This window comes from Mesocricetus auratus, unplaced genomic scaffold, assembly GCF_017639785.1.
Source record: "Mesocricetus auratus isolate SY011 unplaced genomic scaffold, BCM_Maur_2.0 Super-Scaffold_6723, whole genome shotgun sequence".
NCBI classification, from domain to species: domain Eukaryota; kingdom Metazoa; phylum Chordata; class Mammalia; order Rodentia; family Cricetidae; genus Mesocricetus; species Mesocricetus auratus.
This window is the reverse complement of record NW_024429183.1, coordinates 1533174-1553120: the sequence shown is the minus strand read 5'-3', so window position 1 is coordinate 1553120 and position 19947 is coordinate 1533174. Positions and strand designations below refer to the sequence as shown.

At 52.2% G+C, this 19947-nt stretch overlaps 1 protein-coding gene across 4 annotated transcripts in view; it reads left to right on the top strand.

Moving 5' to 3' along the window:
* The window catches only part of Zfpm1 (zinc finger protein, FOG family member 1), a 58195-nt gene extending 55824 nt beyond the window's left edge, over nt 1–2371 (top strand). For 3 of the 4 annotated variants that reach the window (XM_040735563.1, XM_013115723.3, XM_013115721.3), the window contains exons 8-10: nt 48–143; nt 229–375; nt 542–2371. In XM_040735563.1, the coding sequence (XP_040591497.1) occupies nt 48–143; nt 229–375; nt 542–2307 (2009 nt within the window). In that variant the 3' untranslated portion in view covers nt 2308–2371. The remainder of the gene's footprint in view (nt 1–47; nt 144–228; nt 376–541) is intronic. The other variant, XM_013115722.3, reaches the window with a different exon arrangement.
* Nucleotides 2372–19947: the final 17576 nt, after the last annotated feature.

Sequence of the window (19947 nt, the reverse complement as noted above, 5' to 3'; positions counted from 1 at the left end):
CTTTCTTGTCACTGGGATCTAAGACAGTTCTTATCTCCATGTCTCAGGAGAGCGCCCCTTCGTGTGCCTCATCTGCCTGTCCGCCTTCACCACCAAGGCCAACTGTGAGCGCCACCTCAAGGTGCACACGGACACGCTCAGCGGTAGGTGGGCTGGAGAGGGTCGGGATGGGGTCTCTGGGGCCACACCTCAGCTCCAGAACCCTGACCACAACAGCATGGCCTACAGGTGTCTGTCACAACTGTGGCTTCATATCTACCACAAGGGACATCCTCTACAGCCACCTGGTGACAAACCACATGGTGTGCCAGCCAGGCTCCAAAGGTGAGATCTACTCGCCAGGGGCTGGACACCCAGCAGCCAAACTTCCTCCAGGTAAGCAGCCATACTGGGGCCTCACTGACCCTCTGAAAAGTGGAAAGGGAGGGGGCTTGTCCATAGACAACACATGGTGTCTTTGTCAGCCTTTGTCCTAAATCCTGCCTAATCCATCCTACATAGGGCCTGTCTCAGGCCTGACTTGCAGTCCTGTGTTCTTTAGACAGCCTGGCAGGCTTCCAACAGCACTCACTGATGCACGGGCCCCTGGCTCCGGCTGACAAGGCACCCACCCCATCCTCAGGACTGGACAGTAAGGCCTTGGCCGAAGTCACCAATGGAGAGTCCAGGGTGCCCCCCCAAAATGGGGGCAGCAGCGAATCCCCAGCAGCCCCCAGGACCATCAAGGTGGAGGCTGATGAAGAGCCTGAAGCGACTCGTGCCTCAGGTCTGGGAGAGCCGGGTCCCCAGGCTCCTTCTCGGACACCTTCACCGCACAGCCCCACTCCAGTCAGAGTGAAGACAGAACTGTCCAGCCCCACACCAGGCTCCAGTCCGGGTCCTGGAGAGCTAGCAATGGCAGGAACGCTCTTCCTGCCACAGTATGTGTTTGGTCCGGACGCGGGCACGAACACCGGCCCTGCAGCGCCACAGGCCTCAGAGATCCTGGCCAAGATGTCAGAGTTGGTGCACAGCCGGCTGCAGCAGGGTGCTGGGAGCTCCGGGGCAGTGGGAACGCCCACCGGCCTCTTCCCAGGAACTAAGGGCGCCACGTGCTTTGAGTGTGAGATCACCTTCAATAACATCAACAACTTTTATGTGCACAAGCGCCTTTACTGCTCTGGTCGCCGCGTGCCAGAGGACACGCCTGCTGTGCGCAGACCCAAGGCGGTCCCGGGGCCGGCCCGCGCGACCGCAGGAGCAGCTGCAGAGGCAGATCTGCAGCGCTTGTCGCCGGGGCCTGGGGCGCGAGAGGAAGAGGCGGGTGGCGCGACCACTCCAGAGGCCGAGGCCGCTGGCCGGGGCAGCGAGGGCAGCCAGAGCCCAGGCAGTTCGGTGGACGACGCGGAGGACGATCCCAGCCGCACGCTGTGCGAGGCCTGCAACATCCGGTTCAGCCGCCACGAGACCTACACTGTACACAAGCGCTACTACTGCGCCTCGCGCCACGACCCGCCACCGCGCCGGCCATCGGCACCCACGCCGGCTCCGGGATCGGCGGTTCCTGCTCTGACAGCTCCTCCTGTGCGCACGCGCAGGCGACGCAAGCTCTATGAGCTGCCAGGAGCCGGTGCTCCGCCTCCTGCAGTAGGCCCCGCCCCTGTGCCTGTTGTCCCCGCCCCCACGGCTGAGCTGCCCGCCTCTCCGAGACCCGCGAGCGCAAGTGCCGGCCCCGCCCCCACGCCCTCTCCAGGCCCGGTGCCAGATGGGCCCATAGACTTGAGCAAAAGGCCCCGTCGCCAGACTCCGGATGCACCTGCCACTCTGCCTGCGCTGGCCGACTACCATGAGTGTACCGCATGTCGCGTAAGCTTCCACAGCCTCGAAGCTTACCTGGCTCACAAGAAATACTCGTGCCCCGCTGCGCCTTTGCGCACTGCCGCCCTCTGCCCCTACTGCCCACCCAACGGGCACGTGCGCGGAGACCTGGTGGAGCACTTGCGCCTGGCGCACGGCCTGCAGGTAGCCAAGCCGGCAGCCAACCCAGGCGTTGAGCCCCGCACGCCGGTCGAACGTGCTCCGCGTGACAGCCCCGACAGTCGGGCGCCACGTACCCCATCCCCAGTTCCCGACAACACGCCTTCTGACCCCGCAGACCAAGGCGTGCGGACGCCCTCCAAGGGCCTGCCCGCGTCTGCTCCTGCATCAGGTGGTGGTGGTGGCCACCGCTACTGCCGCCTGTGCAACATCAAGTTCAGCAGCCTGTCCACCTTCATCGCACACAAGAAGTATTACTGCTCCTCTCACGCCGCCGAGCACGTGAAGTGAGTCTGCGGGGCCGCACCGCCTGGACCCTTGGCACTTAATAATAAAGAACGTTCGGTGTGACAAACTCGCTGATGGGCCGGCGTGTTGTCTTAGATTCAGTGGGCCTCATTCCATACCCCAGCCTGTGCAGCCCTGCAATGGGTACCCCACCGTTTCCTACAGGACCTAGCCCATTCCAAAGGCTAACCCACCCGATACAGAGCTCGTTTCCTCTCTTTCTAGCTCACCCTCAGCCCTGCCACCATGCGTGTCCAACTGCCGGCCCCTAGGGAGGATGAAACCTTGTACTTGCTGAGTCTGCAAGGAAAGGCACCAAGTGCCAAAGGGCCCCTCCCGTCACAACCTGGGTGGGTCCCTATGACTACTGAGTTGGCACTGGGGGCACCACCTGTAGTCTGTACTGACTGGCTGTGGAGTATGCCTGGCAGAGCACATACAACCTCGGCCTAGCCATTGCCTTGGCCTCTTCTTTACTTGATCCCCTGAGATGGCAAACATGCCTGTAAGTCTTAAGTGGCAGCTATGGAGGCTGGAAGTAACTCTGAGAACCTAGCCTGGTTTGCTTCTCACCCAGCCCTCTAAGGTGATCTGCTAATGGGCCTGGGTTTGCACAAAAATAAATGTTCCTGAGAGTCATGCACAAGCTCTACCCAACTTACCACTGGGGTACGTAAAAGCTGCACCTTTCCAGTAAGAGTTGCCACACACCACCAGGTCAACTGGAGCCCAGGATTTGGCTGGCAAAGGGACCTGAGAAATCAGCCAGCGTCTTTCTTGGGCCTCCTTTTCACAAAAGGCAGCCGGTGTGAATTTACATGAAAGGCTCTGGTTTCCATTCAAAGCCTGATAGAAGACAAATGCCTCCCAAGTCTATACACACTGCTCTCTAGCAGTGTGAATATAGTTTTACAGTGTGTACCTGAAGTTATTTAAAGGTTATGGGGAACATCAGGAAGATGGATGGGTGGGTAATTGATGCTTGAATGACAGAAGGCCCAAGGTGGCCCCTGGCCTCCCCTTAAGCCATATCCCATACACAGCTATAAACAAGGTCCTGTACCACAGGCTCACTGTATCATCTGGGCCTGCCTCAGTTTCCATGCCTGTAAGATAGGATTACGATCCCTTCTGAGAACTCAGTGAGGGGACCCTGTGAACCTCACCCAGGCTGAGCTGCACATCAGGCTTTACCATCATCTGGTGGTCCCTCCTGCCATCCTCTGTCCCCACCTTGGGCTATAAGAGAGTGTTACCGTGGCCTGGTAAGGGGCTTTTGAGCAGAAGTGTGGGCTTCACACGGCTCCTGCAGTGGGATGCAGGACCCTGCACTGTTTATGGCCACAAACAGGAACCAGCTATTCACCCTCACCCCGTGCTCAGTCCACCCACGCCTATGCTTAGAACTCACTCAGTCCTAGCATACTTCCACAGATGCCCACAATGCCTGTGTACCCTCGTGTATATCCCATCCTCCTCCCCCTGAGATCCCTTTGGTTTCCCAGCACCTGCTCCAAGGCCTCTGCCCCTTACAGGGATAGTTGCCATAGCAAGATGGCCATCTGACACATCACATGCCTCCTCTGGGTGTCTGTCCCCTGCTCCCTGGAGGGCTGGAGTCTACAGGAAAGTCAAGACCTGGGACCTGTCCCAGCCTCCCTTTAAAGATTTTCAGGGCCTGGGGGCGCTGGGAAGCCCCCTCCCCGAGTTTGCCATGGGTCTGGCCATGCCTCTTCCCTCAGATTCTTGACTTCCTGCCCCGGGATATTACCCATGAGGTTTCCCTGGGGCATATTCCACTCCCACACATGAACCTCTGCCCCTCATGCTACAGTGAAGGGACCAGCTCCACCTGCCCCACTTTCTGTAGATGTAACTCAATGTTGGCCCAATCTACATCCCATACTTCCAGTCTGGAACATTCCTCCAGGTCTCTCTTAAGGGACTCATTCACACACCTCCCCAGCAGACCTCTCTTACTCTCACCTTCCAAGGTCTGGCCTCTGGCTTCAGTTGCCCTATAAACCCGTTCTCCACCCCTGAAGAGTAGATTCCCCTCCCCAGTTTTCACCATGTAGGGGTCCAATGCAGGAGGAGCAGGGACTTTCTCTGGTCCCACTGTCAGAAGCCCAAGCCTGCTCAGTCTGCCCTGTTCTGCATAGTGCCTCCACAGGACTCCCATCCTCATGAGCTTGGTTTACTCAAGATCACCAGCTCTTTGCTAGCCCTCCTGACCCTGGATGTCTGCTCTGTTCCTGAGAGGAGGCCCATATACATTGAGTTCATAGCCACCAGGCAAACTCACTAGCCACCTTTTTCCATACCCAGTAGTTGGTCCCCAATCACAGACCCCGAGGTCGGTTACCATCAGTCTCCCAACTAGTCTGCCTGTGTCTACTGCCCCCCCCCAGTAAACCACCCATGTTACCCTCTAACCAAACATGTTCCCAGCCTGCCATCTCTACCCACCATAAACATAGTTGTATGTGCAACCAACATCATAGCCACCACAATGATCACCACTGAGTGCCTGGGAGCCTGTTTGCTAAGCCATGATGGCTTCAGTCCTGCCTGTTTCATTCCTGCCTTCGAGACAGCCTCATACCACCATGATCCGTCTCTCAGTGCCCTGCAGGCAAGACAGACTTCCACCACCTCCTCTGTGCTCCCTGCGCAACGCTCCACTCTGCTGTAGGCCTGTGCTGGCCAGGTGCTGTCACTGAGGCTTGCTGGGGTCCGTCTGTCCTTGCACCACCTCACGACACTTGGCACATGAACGTCTATGAGACAACACAGGAAGCTGCACTGTTCCCAGTCTCTCATCTCTGCCAGGTGTACAACCCCTTGTATTCCCCATGCACTGGGATTATTCCGTGGGTAGGGACACCAAGGTTCAGTGGTGCTGAGCCCCTGCCAGAGGACCTGTATGGAGCTCAGCCCTGCAGAAGTCCACCCAGCTAACCAGGAAAGGTCGTGTTGGCATGTTTCCCTTCCAAAGACCTCATGTACCGTCCATTGGATCTGCTAGGAATCCCATCTAGATCCTTCTCCCACGCCCAGCAGACCACTCCTACCCACCCCAGTCCTGCTTTTGATTTCAACACGAGTGGAGACTCAGGACAGTAGAGGGCAGTGATGGCTCGTGCAAGCATCTGGCTGGCCTGCCACCATGCTTAGCTAGCGCTGCCTGTCCATCATGAAATGTACGACCGCTGAGGAAGAGGAGGGAGGGGCAGAGGTGGGCAGATTCCCCAGAGCACACTTCTGCACGGCCTGCCTCAGTTCACCTAAGCACACACATGCCACAGGGCTTCTAGACACAGGGATTCAGACCTGCTCAGGGACCGCGTTCACATGGCTTGACAGCTGCACAGGTGCAGTGTTAGCACCTTCCTTGAAAACCTCATGGGAGGTTCTGGGGCCCAGCTGCTGAAGAGACTTCCTCAGCCCCTGGGGAAGGTGGAGCAGACACAAACTTCATCCAAGCAAACCTGACCCCTTACGTGGCAGCTCCACTCTGGCCTGTTCTGCCATTCACTCATCCTGGGTGTGAGTACCAGAAGCTTGCCAAGCCCAGGACACCCTGCACGGAGCAGCCAGGCAGCAGGTCCACTAAGGCACACCAGAGGACAGCTGGACAAGGTTTGTCCTGGAACTGATCAGAGTGTGTTGGCTAGAGATTGGTGGAGGGGGGAGTCACAGCCTGGATGTCCTGGGAGTGGCCTGTACATTCCGATCGCTCCAGGTTGAACCCCAGGCAATCAGTCAATAGGGACTGGAGCAGACCTTGTACCCCAACTTCGTTCTGAAACTCTGGACTCTACTAGCAGAGCCGGCTTCCCCAAAAGTCAAATGGTCTATTCTAGGGCACATGCAACCATTCTGGGGCAGAGCCCTGCTTCTCCCACCCATAGTGGGGCTCCCAGGTGTTTCAGGGTGTTCTTCCTGCATCCTCACTTCCACTCCATAGACTCCTTTCGCCTTGGAGCCCCATGGGTCCCATAGGTATGGGTAGTGAGGCCTCGGGCCCAGTGTCTATCTGCCTGTCTTCAGTGTGTCCGGTGTCCATTTTAGAGCTAGGTGCTTGTCAGCTATTGACACATGTTAAGTGGTTCCTACCATCTTGGTTTTTTATTTTTTGTTTGTTTGGCTGGTTTTTCGAGACAAGGTTTCTCTGAGTAACTTTATAGACTAGGCTGGCCTTGAACTCAGAGAGTCTCTGCCTCTGTCTTCCCAGTGCTGGGATTAAAGGCGTGCGCCACCTCCACTCAGTTCCTACCATCTTGTTTTATTTACACCCTATCTTATTTGCACCTCTGTTTTACTTTCCTATTTCTCTTGGGACTCATTAGGTCTCCCCTCTCCCTCTCCCCCACCATCTTCCTTGGATTTTAAGTGTTTATTTAATGCTGAGAACTAAACCTGTGTCCTCTGAAAGAGCAGCCAGTGATCTTAATACTAAGTCATCTCCCCAGATGCTGTTTTGTTGTTTTTGTTGTTGTTTTCTTGAACAGGATATAATTATGTAGTCCTGGTTAGCCTGGAACTTGCTCTGTAGACCAGGCTGGCCTCAAACTCACAGAGATCTATCTGCCTGCCTCTGCTCCTTAGTCATAGGACTAAAGGCATGAGCCACCATGGCCAGTTTAATTTAGGATTTTTGTGTCCCATTTTTTTTTTTTTACTGTAGGGGTCATTTTAACACTCTGGCTGCATGATACTATATCCTAAAGCCTAAATGCCTACCCCCTTTGGAACAGGACTCTGAACATCTCCAGCGTGAGCGACACTGTGGTGTGGTTGGTATAGATGGTTGGACTCTATAAGCTGCATGTTCTTTCACTGCTGCTGATAGTGTTCGTGTTGTTTTGAGACAATGCAGTCTTGTTACATCGCTCAGGCTGGCCTGGAACTCACAATGCTGCCTCAGCCTCCTGAGGGCTGGCTTTGCTGTTAGATCCTTTATTGCTATTTTACCATCTCAATCTCAATGGAGCTGCGTCCTCCAAGTAGCCCAGCCCTGTCTCAGCCAATCTGCACTTTCTATTTAGGGAACTGTGATGGCTCTCAGGTTCTGTGACCTCTTGCTGCTACAGGAAACATTTCTCTACCCTGCCCCCTACTGGCAGAGCTGCTTACCTCACAATGTCACTCCAACTCTGCTTTAATGTCGTGTGGAGCTTTGCACGGACGAGCTGTATCATCTCCGTTTTCTCTCTGTCATTGGTCTGACTTCCCTAGTCTTGTCTGTTTCCCTTTCGTAACTATTATTTTCTCGGGTTGGCTCCCCATGTAGCAAAGCACCCCATGTAGATTTCTCTCAGTCTGTTCTGAATGGTTATTTTATTTTTACTACTGTTGTTCACAAGGTTGCAGGAAAAAACGGATGACAGTATGGGCAGGCACAGGCCTACCTCCCGCTCATACACTCCTGCAGCCCTCACAGACCTGTGTGCCTGTAGCCTGGCTGCTGGAGGCCCTCTGTCCCCCGTGTGGCATGGGAATTCTGTGGGAGGTTCCTTTGGCAGAGGCCCCAGGCTAGCGGCTTGGACAGCACATGTGGATTCTGTCATAGTCGGGGTGTGCAGGGACCCAATGCTGTCACAGTGAAGAAAAAGGGTCTGCAGAGCAGTTCCTGTCAAAGACTCCAAGGAGAATCCTCTCCCTGAGTTCTCCAGCCTCTAGAAGCTTCTACATTACTAAACTATCATCCCCTCCCTCTTCAGAGCCAAGACTGTTATTTCTCCTGTCTCCCTGTCCTACTGATAAGAACCATGTTACACCCACAAGCCTAAGACAGTTATCCCCATGTCAGCTAAGGAGGAACATCTATTCCTGTTCAACCCAGTTCTTACCCAAGATGGGTTATGGACATCTTTGAGATCATTCTGCCACACACACGTTTGCTGCTGTGTCTGAGTCCCTGCAGAATGGGCATTTGGGCACCCACATGGCCCGAACAGTGTTGTTGCTACAGTTCCCAATGCTGACTCATGGCTCTCCTGTTCTTGTCTGGAGCACAAATGACTGTTTCATGCAGAGCCTAACACCACCTTGCCTTGTACAGGATGACAAATGGCATTCACGTCAGCTGCGGGAGCTGGGCTGCAGCAGGGTACCTGGAGAATGACTTCAGAGTCTTTTACTTCGTTACATTAGAAATTTGCTTTCCAACTCCTGTCATTGGACTCATAGGCCCCTAAGCAATGTGAAGGTCACATCTTGGAAACCAAAAAAAAAATCCAGCCCAGCCACAGGGTTACAGTCTCAGCTACACAGGGGCAGCAGGGTTGAACTGAGGCACCCCGTGAAGCCCAGGCACCCTATCAGATGACTGCACACCCACTTCACCCACTCCACTGGAGAGTGCTGCAACCAACATACGGAGTCCCCATTCCCTTCCCCAGGGGCAAGCCCTGTGTCCAACACAGCCTACGTGTAGGCATGATGTACTGTGTATGTACTGACAGCTCCCTTCCTACCCAACATGAGGTCAGACTCGTCCAGAAAGCACCTCCCAGGAGTGGACTGTGGTATGGCTGGCTTACTATGGAAGGTGACTTTCCATCTGAACACACAGGACACAGCCCCAGAGAGCTCTGTGTACCTAGCTGGGTGTCTCTGCTCCCCCTGGCCTGTTCTATCACAGAGATTCGTGGCTCTCTTCAGCCCTCTAAGAATGCTCCCTGGACAGGGAGCCACATTGTGTTTCTGGAACACCCTCTTCTCTCTGCAGAGAGCTGGAGGCGGAGAATCTGAGCACATCCAGGCAGTGCCAGCAGCAAGGCTGAGCTCACCTTAAACAGCACCTCAGTATTCAGAGTCAATGAGGACAACTGCATTTTCCTACGGTCTAATCAAATATATTAGTAACAGAATCCTAAGACTTAGGCTTAGGAGGCAACTGGGGGTTTCCATGAGAAAATTACTGGCTGTCTAAAGACAGACCTCTCCCCAAACTCCAGGGCCTGGGTGGTGGATACACATGGCCCCTTGAAGTGAGGGCTGGGCCTCATGCTTGTTGCTGTGTCATCCTGGTCTTTGTTGGGATGTATTGTGAGCATCCGTTGGGGTGAACAGGTCTCTGACTATGCATATGGGTGGTAGGTAAGAAAAGGAGTCAAAGAGCCTGACCCTGCAGAGACAGACCTGCCTCCTGCTCTTCCTGTTCCTGAGTCAGAGCTGGCTTGTACCATAGCACAGGACCTGAATCCCAGCCCTTCCATGCCCACTGTTACCCCAGATGCCCACTCCAGTTCTGAAAGACTGCCTCGGGAATCCGCTTCCCTAGCAGAGCCCCCACTGGCACTGAGAGTCCCGCCCTCCCCGTCACCAGGGTTCCACCCATACTTCCTGGGAGAGATCCTGTCACACTCCCTAACTCCTCTTTCAAGACTGAGGCTCACCTCACAGCCATGCAAGCAGAGATGGATACTGATTCTCCAGCTCTGCCACACCTCATCTGCCCTACCACTCTCCATCTGCACTGTGAAGCTTCCAGATGAAGCCCCACTCTCTGAGGTAAACAGGGTCCTGGGAGCCCCATCCTCCCAGCTACATGGAGCCTAGGAGCACCATCCTGCCATCTGCACAGGGTACTGAGAGCACATCTCCCAGTTGGGTGGGGTCTCGGGTGCACCAGTCTCCAAGCTACATGAAGTCCTAGGTGCACCATCCTTCCATCTGCACAGGGTCCTGGGAGCCCTACTCTCCCAATTGCGTGGAGTCTTGGGCGCTCCCGTCTCCCAACTGTGCAGGGTTCTGAGAACTCTATTCTCCCAGTTGCATGGGGTTCTGTCACACACACACACCACTCCAAAATCCTAACAGTCGTTGTGTTCAAATATTATTTTTAGCATTTTCCAGAAATTAGCCAGCATCTAAAGCTTCCCAGAGAGCTGAGAACATCAGTCCAGTGTGTCAGTGTTGTACAAAGGACTCAATTTGACTCAGATACCCAAGATCTGACTCTCAGGCAGCATCCTGACACAGCATGCACTTGGAGAAGTGGCTACTCGCACATCCCCACACTCCCTCTTTCCATTGAAGAATTCTAATGTGAAATCCATAGATCTGCATATCTAACCATAGAAAGACGAGCACTGGGTCTGTTGTCATGTGCTGACAACTATCTGAAGCTCCCATATTTTTGAGATTTTGGTCATTTTTATAACTGCAAACTTGATGGAAAGCAACTTGAGGGACAAAGTACTTATTTTAGCTCACAGTGGGTTTTAGTTTTGGTTTTGGTTGGGCACTGAGGAAGGGTCTCATATAACCCAGGTTGGCCTCAAACTTGCTGTGTAATCAAAGCTAGCCTTGAGTTCTTAAACCTTCTGCATATATCTCCCAAATTCTGGGATTACAGACATGTTGTGACACTATTCTAGTTTCCTTTCTGTTGCTGTGATAAACACCACGGACAAAAGCTACTTAGGGGGGAAAGGGTTTAGTCATCTTATACTTCTAGCATTGAGGAACCCAAGGCAGGTACCCGGAGACCAGGAACACTGCTTGCTAGCTCACTTTCTGGCTCATTTAGCTAACATTCTTATACAATCCAAGATCACCTGCCTAGGAACGGTGCCACCCACGGTAGGCTGGGCCCTACAGCATTGATTAATAATCAAAACAATCCCCCCACAGACATGCCCATAGGACAATCTGATCTACCAATTTCTTAACTAAGGTTTTCTTCTCACATGACTCTAGATTGTTTCCAAGTTGACAAAGGTAACTAGATCAGCCATGAATTAAGAAGGAATGCAGTCCATTTGATAAGGAAGGAATAGGGATGGAAACGTGAGGTGGCTGGTCACAGGAAGCAGGAGGAGATAAACACTGGTCCTCAGCTCACTTTCTTCTTTAAACTCAGTCCAGGACTCCAGCTGTGCATGGTGCGCTGTTAGGGTGTATGTCCTCACCTCAGTTAATGCAACCGAGAAACTCTCCTCCATGGCTCTGGATCCTGTTGAGTTGGCAGGAGTAACATCATCCTGGGAAGGGGCCTAGCTGAGGTGTCCTGTTCCTGTGGTTCCATCAAGCCAGGGACTCCCTGTGAACATGCATGAAATCAGCATGTTTGGCAGGGACTACTAAAAGGAGTCACTGTCATTCAGGAAACTCGTAGTGGGCACAAAAAACCAGAGGGTCTGGGTGGAGAAAAGTATCCCTTGGCACTTATGGCCAACACAGCAGGGACTCTGCTTCCTTGGGACAGAAGTTGCTCTGAGTGGAGAACAAGCTGGAGACTCCATTAGCAACAGAAACACTGAGGGAGGTGGTGCAGGCTTAGAGTCACAGACCAGCCCCTCTAGACTCAGCCCCCTCAATGAGTTTCCTGAGATACCTATAACCAATGACTGAAAACTGGGCTGCTTCTCTGCAGACCAGAAATGAAAAATCTAAGTATGTCAGAGCTGTGCACCTTGAGTGCCCCCTGGAGTGGGGCCTCCATCCTGCCTCTCCCAGCTCCCAGAAGACCCAGTTTCTTTGGTCTGTGGCCACATCACTCCTGTCTCTGTCTCCTTCACACATGGTCATCTCTCCCTGTGAGTATCTACCTCTCCATTTTTCCAAATCTCTTCTTTATAGGGACATCAGTAACTGAATTAGGTTCACCCTTGCAATGCCCTTAACCTTATGGCTTCTGCAGAGACTCAGTTCCTGAGAGAAAATCTGTCCCTGCCCCCAACTCTTGGAGCGCCATATGTGTGGACTGTCTGTCTCTACCCGCCTCATTCTCCCTCTGGTGCCTCCTGACAGCCTCAGGATACAGAACCCACCGTCTTCGCTCCACATCCACTCTTGCCTTAGTTACCTGCTAAGCCCTTAATGTCAAAAAGGCAATAGCCTGGGGATGTAGATGAAAGTGGTGCCTGGGGTACACTGCCCAGCTTCACAGGCTTTGGGCGAGAAAGGCCTTCTTTCTGCACGGCAGGACTACATGTCCTTTGCAAATGGACACTGGGCCAAGTCAGCCCAGCTCACAGCGTGACCAAGCTAAGAGCTGGACGATCACAAGACCTGCTGGGGTTGGACATTCTCCACTCCAGGCCCAAGATCCCAAACAGGGACACAGACATTAATTTCTCTATCACAAAGATCCCTTGTGGGACAGAGCCCCACAACAGTGATGAGAACCCGGGAGCACTGTGTGCATCATACCAGGTCTTCAAATGTTCCCTGAGGTCCCTGGAGGTGCAATGGATTGTGGGGTCAGGATGGGAGAGGCAGCTCAGGGGATGTCCCCAGTAACAAGATTAGCCCTACTATGTCTACTCCACATGGCAGTGGGCATCCGTGAAGTCTCACCAGATGCTGTGCTCCCCAGCTGCTCAAGGGATGGCTAGACCAGATCGGGTGGGCTACTGGTGTAGATGTGAGGTGACAAGATTATGTCCTCAGCCTCGTCAGGGTAAAGGGGTCACTACCTAGTGAATCCAGGTTTGTCCCTGTGAGTATATGAGCACCACATCCCTATGAACCTCACAGTGCACACCCACCCTCCTCACAAGACTGCAGAGACACCCAGCAAGCAGAACCCTCTGTTAGAACTAACCTTGACTTGTTTAGTCCTCATTTCCCAGGTTTGGAAGGGAAAAATAGAAAGGGTTCCAAAAACAGGAGGACCTGTGAAGAGATTGGGGGAAGAAAGAGAAAGGAGCTATGGGGTGAAGAAGGTAGGGGGTGGAGGGAGGGGCGGGGAGAGAGAAGGGAAAGCGGGTGCACACGCCATAATTAAAGCTGCTCCCTGGAGCTCTATTCTTAGCTCTGTCCCCAGAGGACAGTGACCCCTGCCTACACAGGGCAAACAGGTCACCTGAGTTGCTTCTTCCACTTGTACCATCTTATGTCATCTGCCAGCCACCCCTGTGCTCAGTAGGAGGCAGAGAGTGAGGGAGACAGGCTGGATAGCTGCCTATGTGAAGGAAAATGGGATCCTTCTCCCCTGCACACAGTGGGGTAGAGTAGGATGTGGTACACCTGGGAAGGACAGGGGCTGCAGGTTCCCCACTCTGCGATCACCTGTAGAACAAAAGAGCTGCACCCTAAACACCTGGCTGCACCTCAAACCTTCCCAGAGCCTCAGCCACCCCAGGTCCCAGGAAGCTGAACTCGGTCAAAGCTCTCACACATGCAGCCACCCCCAGCATTCACACAGTTCATTGGCTACTAGTGGACTCACAGCAGCACATGGGTCCCCATGTTCAACTTTAGAACAATGTCATCACCCCCAAAAGAAACATGGCACTGACGATCTCCACACATCTTTCTAAACATCTGTGAGCCAATCTTCTAGCTCTGCAAATTTGGGGATCGGGACTCTTGCTGCACACACACAATGGTCTCTTGGGTCTGGTTTCTTTGACTGAGCACCAGAAGCTCTGGTCATGCCTGCTGTGGCAGGTCTCAGTGCTTCCAGTTCGTGAGTGAACAGCATTCTGCTCTGGGATCTTGGTCGTTTGCAAAAGCAAAGAGTCTTTTATTGCTTAACAAGTTAACTGCCTTAATGCAGTCCCTTCTTCTGTTCATCAAGAGGGGTGGAGTGAGAAGGATCCAGGGGAACCTGGGGAGGGGATTTATTGGGCAGAGTAAGGGGAGTGTCTAGGGCTTGGTCAACCTGTCCTGTGTTGATTGGTCAACTGATTGCTATGGCCTATAGGCCCTCCCAGGGTGGTTGCTATGCTCTGCAGGTCACTGTTAAACCACTTTTCTTAAAGCACATCCAGAACCTGCCAGCTGACTTCTGATTGGTTCCTTGCCACGTGGAGGGTACCTGATCTCCTAGTGACTGGGAGAACAGGCAAGGTCAGGAAGCTCAGCACATGCTGCTGAGTCAGAGGCCTACATCTTGCTGGGTCTTTTCTGCAGCCTGTCATAGCTGCCAAAGCAGGGGGCTGGGTGAGGGTCTGATCCCTTCAGTAGCTAGTGTCTGAACTTTTTTGCTGAGATTCCCTAAGTAAGCAAGTCACTACTGTGTGTGTCAGTAGGTTAGTCCCCAGGGAGCAGTCACTTAAATGGCAACACTAGCTATGCATGGTGGCCCACACCTATAATCCAGAACTTGGGAGATGAAGACCAGAGGATGAGGAGTTCCAGGCCAGCAGTGAGACAGAGACGGGAGGATCTCTCCCTCTCTCTCTCTCTCTCTCTCTCTCTCTCTCTCTCTCTCTCTCTCTCTCTCTCTCTCTCTCTCACACACACACACACACACACTAGAAACAAAAATATAAATAAGTAAAATAAATAGCAAGACTGAAACCTTCACCACCCGGGAATATTGGAGGTGTTGAGACCTATCCCCTTTAGACACAAAGATAGTCTTCAGTGGGGACCTGGGATAAGGCCGAGCCAGCCCACCACCTTACACATAACTGCAAGTCTTGGTGCACTCAAACTTGTGCTGCTGTTCCTGGATTCCTAGTCCCTACCCCACTATTAGAAGGCAAAGAACTTTCATACATACCTACCCTGTGGTCTCTCCAAAATCTCAGAATGCCAGGAAAGCAAGTGCACATGCCTTTGGAGCCCTGAGTGAAAAATTTCTACACCTCGATAAGCCTCTCCACTGATGCAGCAATCCAAATCGGACCAAATCAAGCCAAATTAGAAAAGGCCCATGTTTAGCCGGGCGTTGGTGGCGCACGCCTTTAATCCCAGCACTCGGGAGGCAGAGGCAGGCGAATCTCTGTGAGTTCGAGGCCAGGCTGGACTGACAGCCTCCAAAACAGAGAAACCCTGTCTCGTAAAAACCAAAAAAAAAAAAAAAACAGAAAAAAAGAAAGAAAAGGCCCATGTTTAATGGATTCAATGCTCCTGGATGGTCTTCCAGCCCCCCCAGAGAAGAGACGGGAAAGGGAGACCAGAAAAACCACAAGTCTGGTTTCTGAAGGGCAGTTTAAATGCCCTGTGAGAGTGGTCTTGAGTATCTCTGGGGGAGGGGTCATCATTTGGTGAGCTTTGTGAGATGTAGCATGGTTTGGAGGGAGATGGGGGAGGGGGGCTTGGGTGGAACTTCCACCATAACATCCTAGACTCTTTGTGTATATGAACGCCAGCGACTGGGACAAAGCTTTTTTTTTTTTTTTTTTTTTTTTTTTTTGAGACAGGGTTTCTTTGTGGCTTTGGAGACTGTCCTGTCCTGGAACCAGTCTGGTCTCAAACTCACAGAGATCCACCTGCCTCTGCCTCCCCAGGGCTGGGATTAAAGGTTTGCCAATGCCCAGCCAAATCTTTTTTTCTTTCAGATTTTTTTATTTAAATTAAAAACAAGCTTCTTTTACATGTCAATGCTAGTTCCCTCTCCCTCCCCTCCTCACCTGTCCCCTACCAACCCCTGGCCAAAGCTTTTATCACAACACTGACCACTATGATCTCACCTGTAGCTCCTTGGAGGCCAGACTCCTTGCCCCCTCCAAGCTTTATCTGAACCACAACCGAGTCTCTTGAGGCACAGCCTTGCTCAGTATCTCTATACCTTAGACACAGATGTGGACAGCTTCTTCCTCTGTCTCTCAGAGCCATCTGACCTCCCACACTTGACATCCACAGACAATGATGCCTTAGAGCAGCTCAGGTTGGCCCAGGGCCAGGAGTTCTGACCCTACCTGAAAGGCAGTGGGCAGGGCCTCCGGCTCATTCCTGGGACAAGGTAGGCAGGGGACAGTGGTCCTTAGCAATGGTCAGCAAAAAGCTGAGCTGGCCCTCTCAGAGCCGGTGTAACCTTCAGAGGCGGTCCTGGGATTCATCTCCTATCCTGTTTAGCTTGCTGACAGCCCAGAGTCATGTGACATTGAGCTCAGCCAGGAGAACAGCCACACAGCAGGGCTGGCATCCTACACCTGGATTTCTCACAGGCTGGGTCCCAGTCAAGTGACCACTCTTGTTCATACCTGGCACAACAGGGAGTGCGGCTTAGATGAGAGAGGCTGCCTAGGTAGCGGCTCATGAGCTGAGGTTTCCTCTGCAAAGTTTTCTGGGGGCTGCCTTGTGACTCAGTGCTACAGTGCTTGCCACACAGCACAAAGGCCCAGGGTTTCCTCCCCAGCACTGTAAAACAAAGTAACTGAAGTATTTGCTACATTGCTAATGTTTCAACCCATTATCTTACAAGTCCTAGTCACATTGTCACAATTTTGTCTCAGTGAGGCAAAGTGCCAACAGAGGTCACCAAACACCACCACAGGGGGCAAAAGAACTGGCCTCAGTCCTGAGCCTACCAAAGAGGGTTGGAAACCAGAGCTGCAATGTAAGCCAAGGTCACTGGAGTGTCCTACCAGGGAAATGTGAGAGGAGAATCACCCAGTCCATGTACCTCAGCTGTCTCTTGGTACACCTTGTTCTTTGTTGTTTTGTTTTGTTTTTCAAAACAGGGTTTCTCTGTGTAGCTTTGGAGCCTATCCTGGCACTCACGTTGAAGACCAGGCTGGCCTCAAACTCACAGAGATCCATCTGCCTCTGCCTCCTGAGAGCTGGGATTAAAGATGTGCGCCACACCATCTGGCTTTTTCCTGGTTTTTTTGTTTGTTTGTCTTGTTTTTGGAGTTTTCTACCATGCACTGCCGTTGTTCATGTGGAGCCGTTGTCTTGTGTGTCAGAGGCAGAGCTCCCAGAGACAGAACACTGGAGGACAGTCCAGACAAGCTCTGTAGATTACCGCAGACCCCATAGAACAGAGAGTGAGAGAATATCTTGACAAACCCTGAATGTTCACAATGTCATCACTGCTTTTGTGTTGTTTGCATGTGGAAGCTGGAGTCTGATGTCTTCCATGATCACTACTCACCTGCTGGGTTTTGTGGGGTTTTTTTTATTTTAAGCAAATTCTGGATTAACCACTTTTTTGTTGCTGTTGTTGTTCAAGGCAAGGTTTCTCTGTCTAGCTTTGAAGTCTGTCCTGGAACTCTCTCTATAGACTCACAGAGATTTGCCTGCCTCTGCCTCCTGAGAGCTGGGATTAAAGGTGTGCGCCACCATTACCTGCATCATAACCAGTCTTTTTTTTTTTTCTTCTTTAAGATTTATTTCTTTTTGCTGGGTGGTGGTAGCCTACACCTTTAATCCTAGCACTCAGGATGCAGAAGCAGGTGGATCCTTGAATTTGAGGCCAACCTGGTCTACAGAGCAAGTTCCAGGACAGCCAGAGCTACACAGAGAAACCCTGTCTCAAAAAACAAACAAAAAAGATTTATTTTTATTTTATATGTATGAATGCTTTGTCTACATGTTTTTCTGAGCATGTGTGTATGCAATACCCACATAGGTCAGAGGAGGGCATCAGACTCTCTGGAACTGAAGTTATAAGTGGTAGCAAGCCTCTCTGCAAGTGCTGGGAACTGAACCCAGAGCCTCTACAAGAACAATAAATGCTCTTCATGGCTGGGCTAGCTCTCCAGATCTCCCCGACTTATTTGTGTGTGTGTGACAAAGACTCTCACTGAGATCTAGAGTTCCCAGATTCAGCTAGGCTGGCTGGCCAGTGAGTTCCAGCAATCCTCCTGCCTCTCCCTCCCCAAAACTGGGATTACAGATATGCACCAACATGCCCAGCTTTTTCATGGGTGCTGAGGATCTGAACTGAGCTTCTTGTGCTTGTGTGGTAAGCATCTTACCAACTAAGCCATCCTCCTAGCCCCTAAAGCCACAATTTTTAAGCATTGCAGATGTAGAGTTTTTACCCCCACCCCCACCCCACCTCCCACACAGCCACTGCAAAGCAAACTAAATGGGCATTTGAGAGGCAAGGACATTCATTATTCAATAAAGCTGTACAAACACACATCATCTCAGCTACAATAAGCAAGATTAAAGAGCTTATAAACTTTCAATTAAAAGATAATTTATGCGCATGTGAAATGGAATGCTGTGAGGAACAGAGAAACAGCGGGCTGGGCCGTAGCTTAGGCAGAGGTTGTGTGGCAGAGTCAGTGGGGGGGGTCTGCAGAGTAGAGTCTACAAACTCAAGCCTCAATTGGAGGTAGGTGGGGACCAAACACCCAGTGGGAAGTGAGAAGTGGTTTCTTTGTCCTTTATCTGGACTGTGTGAGAGATCCTTAATAAAAAAGACATGAAAGCAGCGTCTAGAGGTGGCAGGCAGCTGGTGTCTCAAGCAGTTGGTAGGAACACAAGTGAGAACTGAGGACGCTTACATGCCAGGCCTGTGGCTCTTCAGTACCGTGTGTGTATGTGTGTGTGTGTGTGTGTGTGTGTGTGTGTGTGTGTGTGTGTGTGTGTGTGTGTGTGTGCAGGGCTCCTTCTCCCTCAGTCACTCCTGCTTCTCACAACCTCCTGATCCCTCAACCTATTGGAGGATCCCTGGTTCATCTCCCTCCTTCCCACCTCTTCTCATCCCCTCCTTATTATTTTAAAGTGGGGTCCCCTGGTCACTGCCTCCCCTAAGTGGCTTTTTCAGTGTTGAATCCAGTCAGCAGGACAGCACGAGCAACTCGCACTCAGTCTGACTTCTGGTTTTCACTTGAACTAGAAGTGTACTTCCTGGTATCCTGTGTCTGAACCCTTGGGCTCCTCCCACCTTGACCTTTGCATCCTGGGTCAAGGGCACCTTCAGGGCCAGGACAGGATGTGGAATCTTTCCCGTAACCACCTACAGAGACTGGGAACCCTGATCACTTTCAGGAGTTACAAAACCTGCCACAGTGCTGTGTAGATGCAGTTTCAACTTGACCAGCAGAGAAGCCTCTGTGCCCCTTGGGGATCTGGCCATGATGGACTGTTACTCTTCCAAGCTTCAAACAATGGGAACCAGGACAGCATTGCTAAGAGACAGGCAAGTCATCCTATAGCCTTCACCCAGTGGCTGATGGAAGCAGAAGCAGAGACCCACAGCTGGGCACTGAGTTGAACTCCTGGAGTCCAGTTGTGGAGAGGGAGGAGTGATGTGCAGAGGGTTTGGGACCATGCTGGGAAAGCCCACAGAAACAGCTGACCTGAGCAAGTGGGAGCTCACGGACCCCAGTCTGACAGCTAGGGAACCAGCGTGGGACTGAACCAGGCCCCCTGAAGGTGGGTGTTGGGAGGCCTGGGCAGTCTATGAGACCTCTGGCAGTGGAACCAGTATTTATCCCTAGTGCACGAATGAACTTTGGGAGCCCATTCCCATTAGGGATACTCTCTCAGCCTAGCAACACAGGAGAGCCTAGGCCCTCCCCCAAATGACGAGACAGACTTTAATGATCCCTCATGGGAGGCCTCACCCTCCCTGGGGAGTGGATGGGGAATAAGATGAGAGAGGGAACTGGGATTGATATGTAAAACAAGATTGTTTCTAATTTAAATTTGTATTATATTATTTATATTTATATATATTAGAGAGAGGCAAGTTCTCTCCCTTCCTGGGGTCTGGGTTTCCCAGTAAAGAAATGGGAGCTTTGATCTGCCGGTCTTCAATGCAGTAGGTCTCCTCTAGTGGGCCTGACTTATGTGAGCCCAGCTTTCTATACTCCGTATAGGGGAGCTGAACCTCTATTCCTGGTGCATCCACGTAACTCACAAGCTGCTTAGGGGACACCCATTAAGGGCCTCACTCCCTGAGCAGCCATCATCACACTGACACCACCTGGACAGTTTCTGTTCTAACATGGTGTCTTGTCCACATAGTTCCCTGTCTCTTGCACTGAAGAT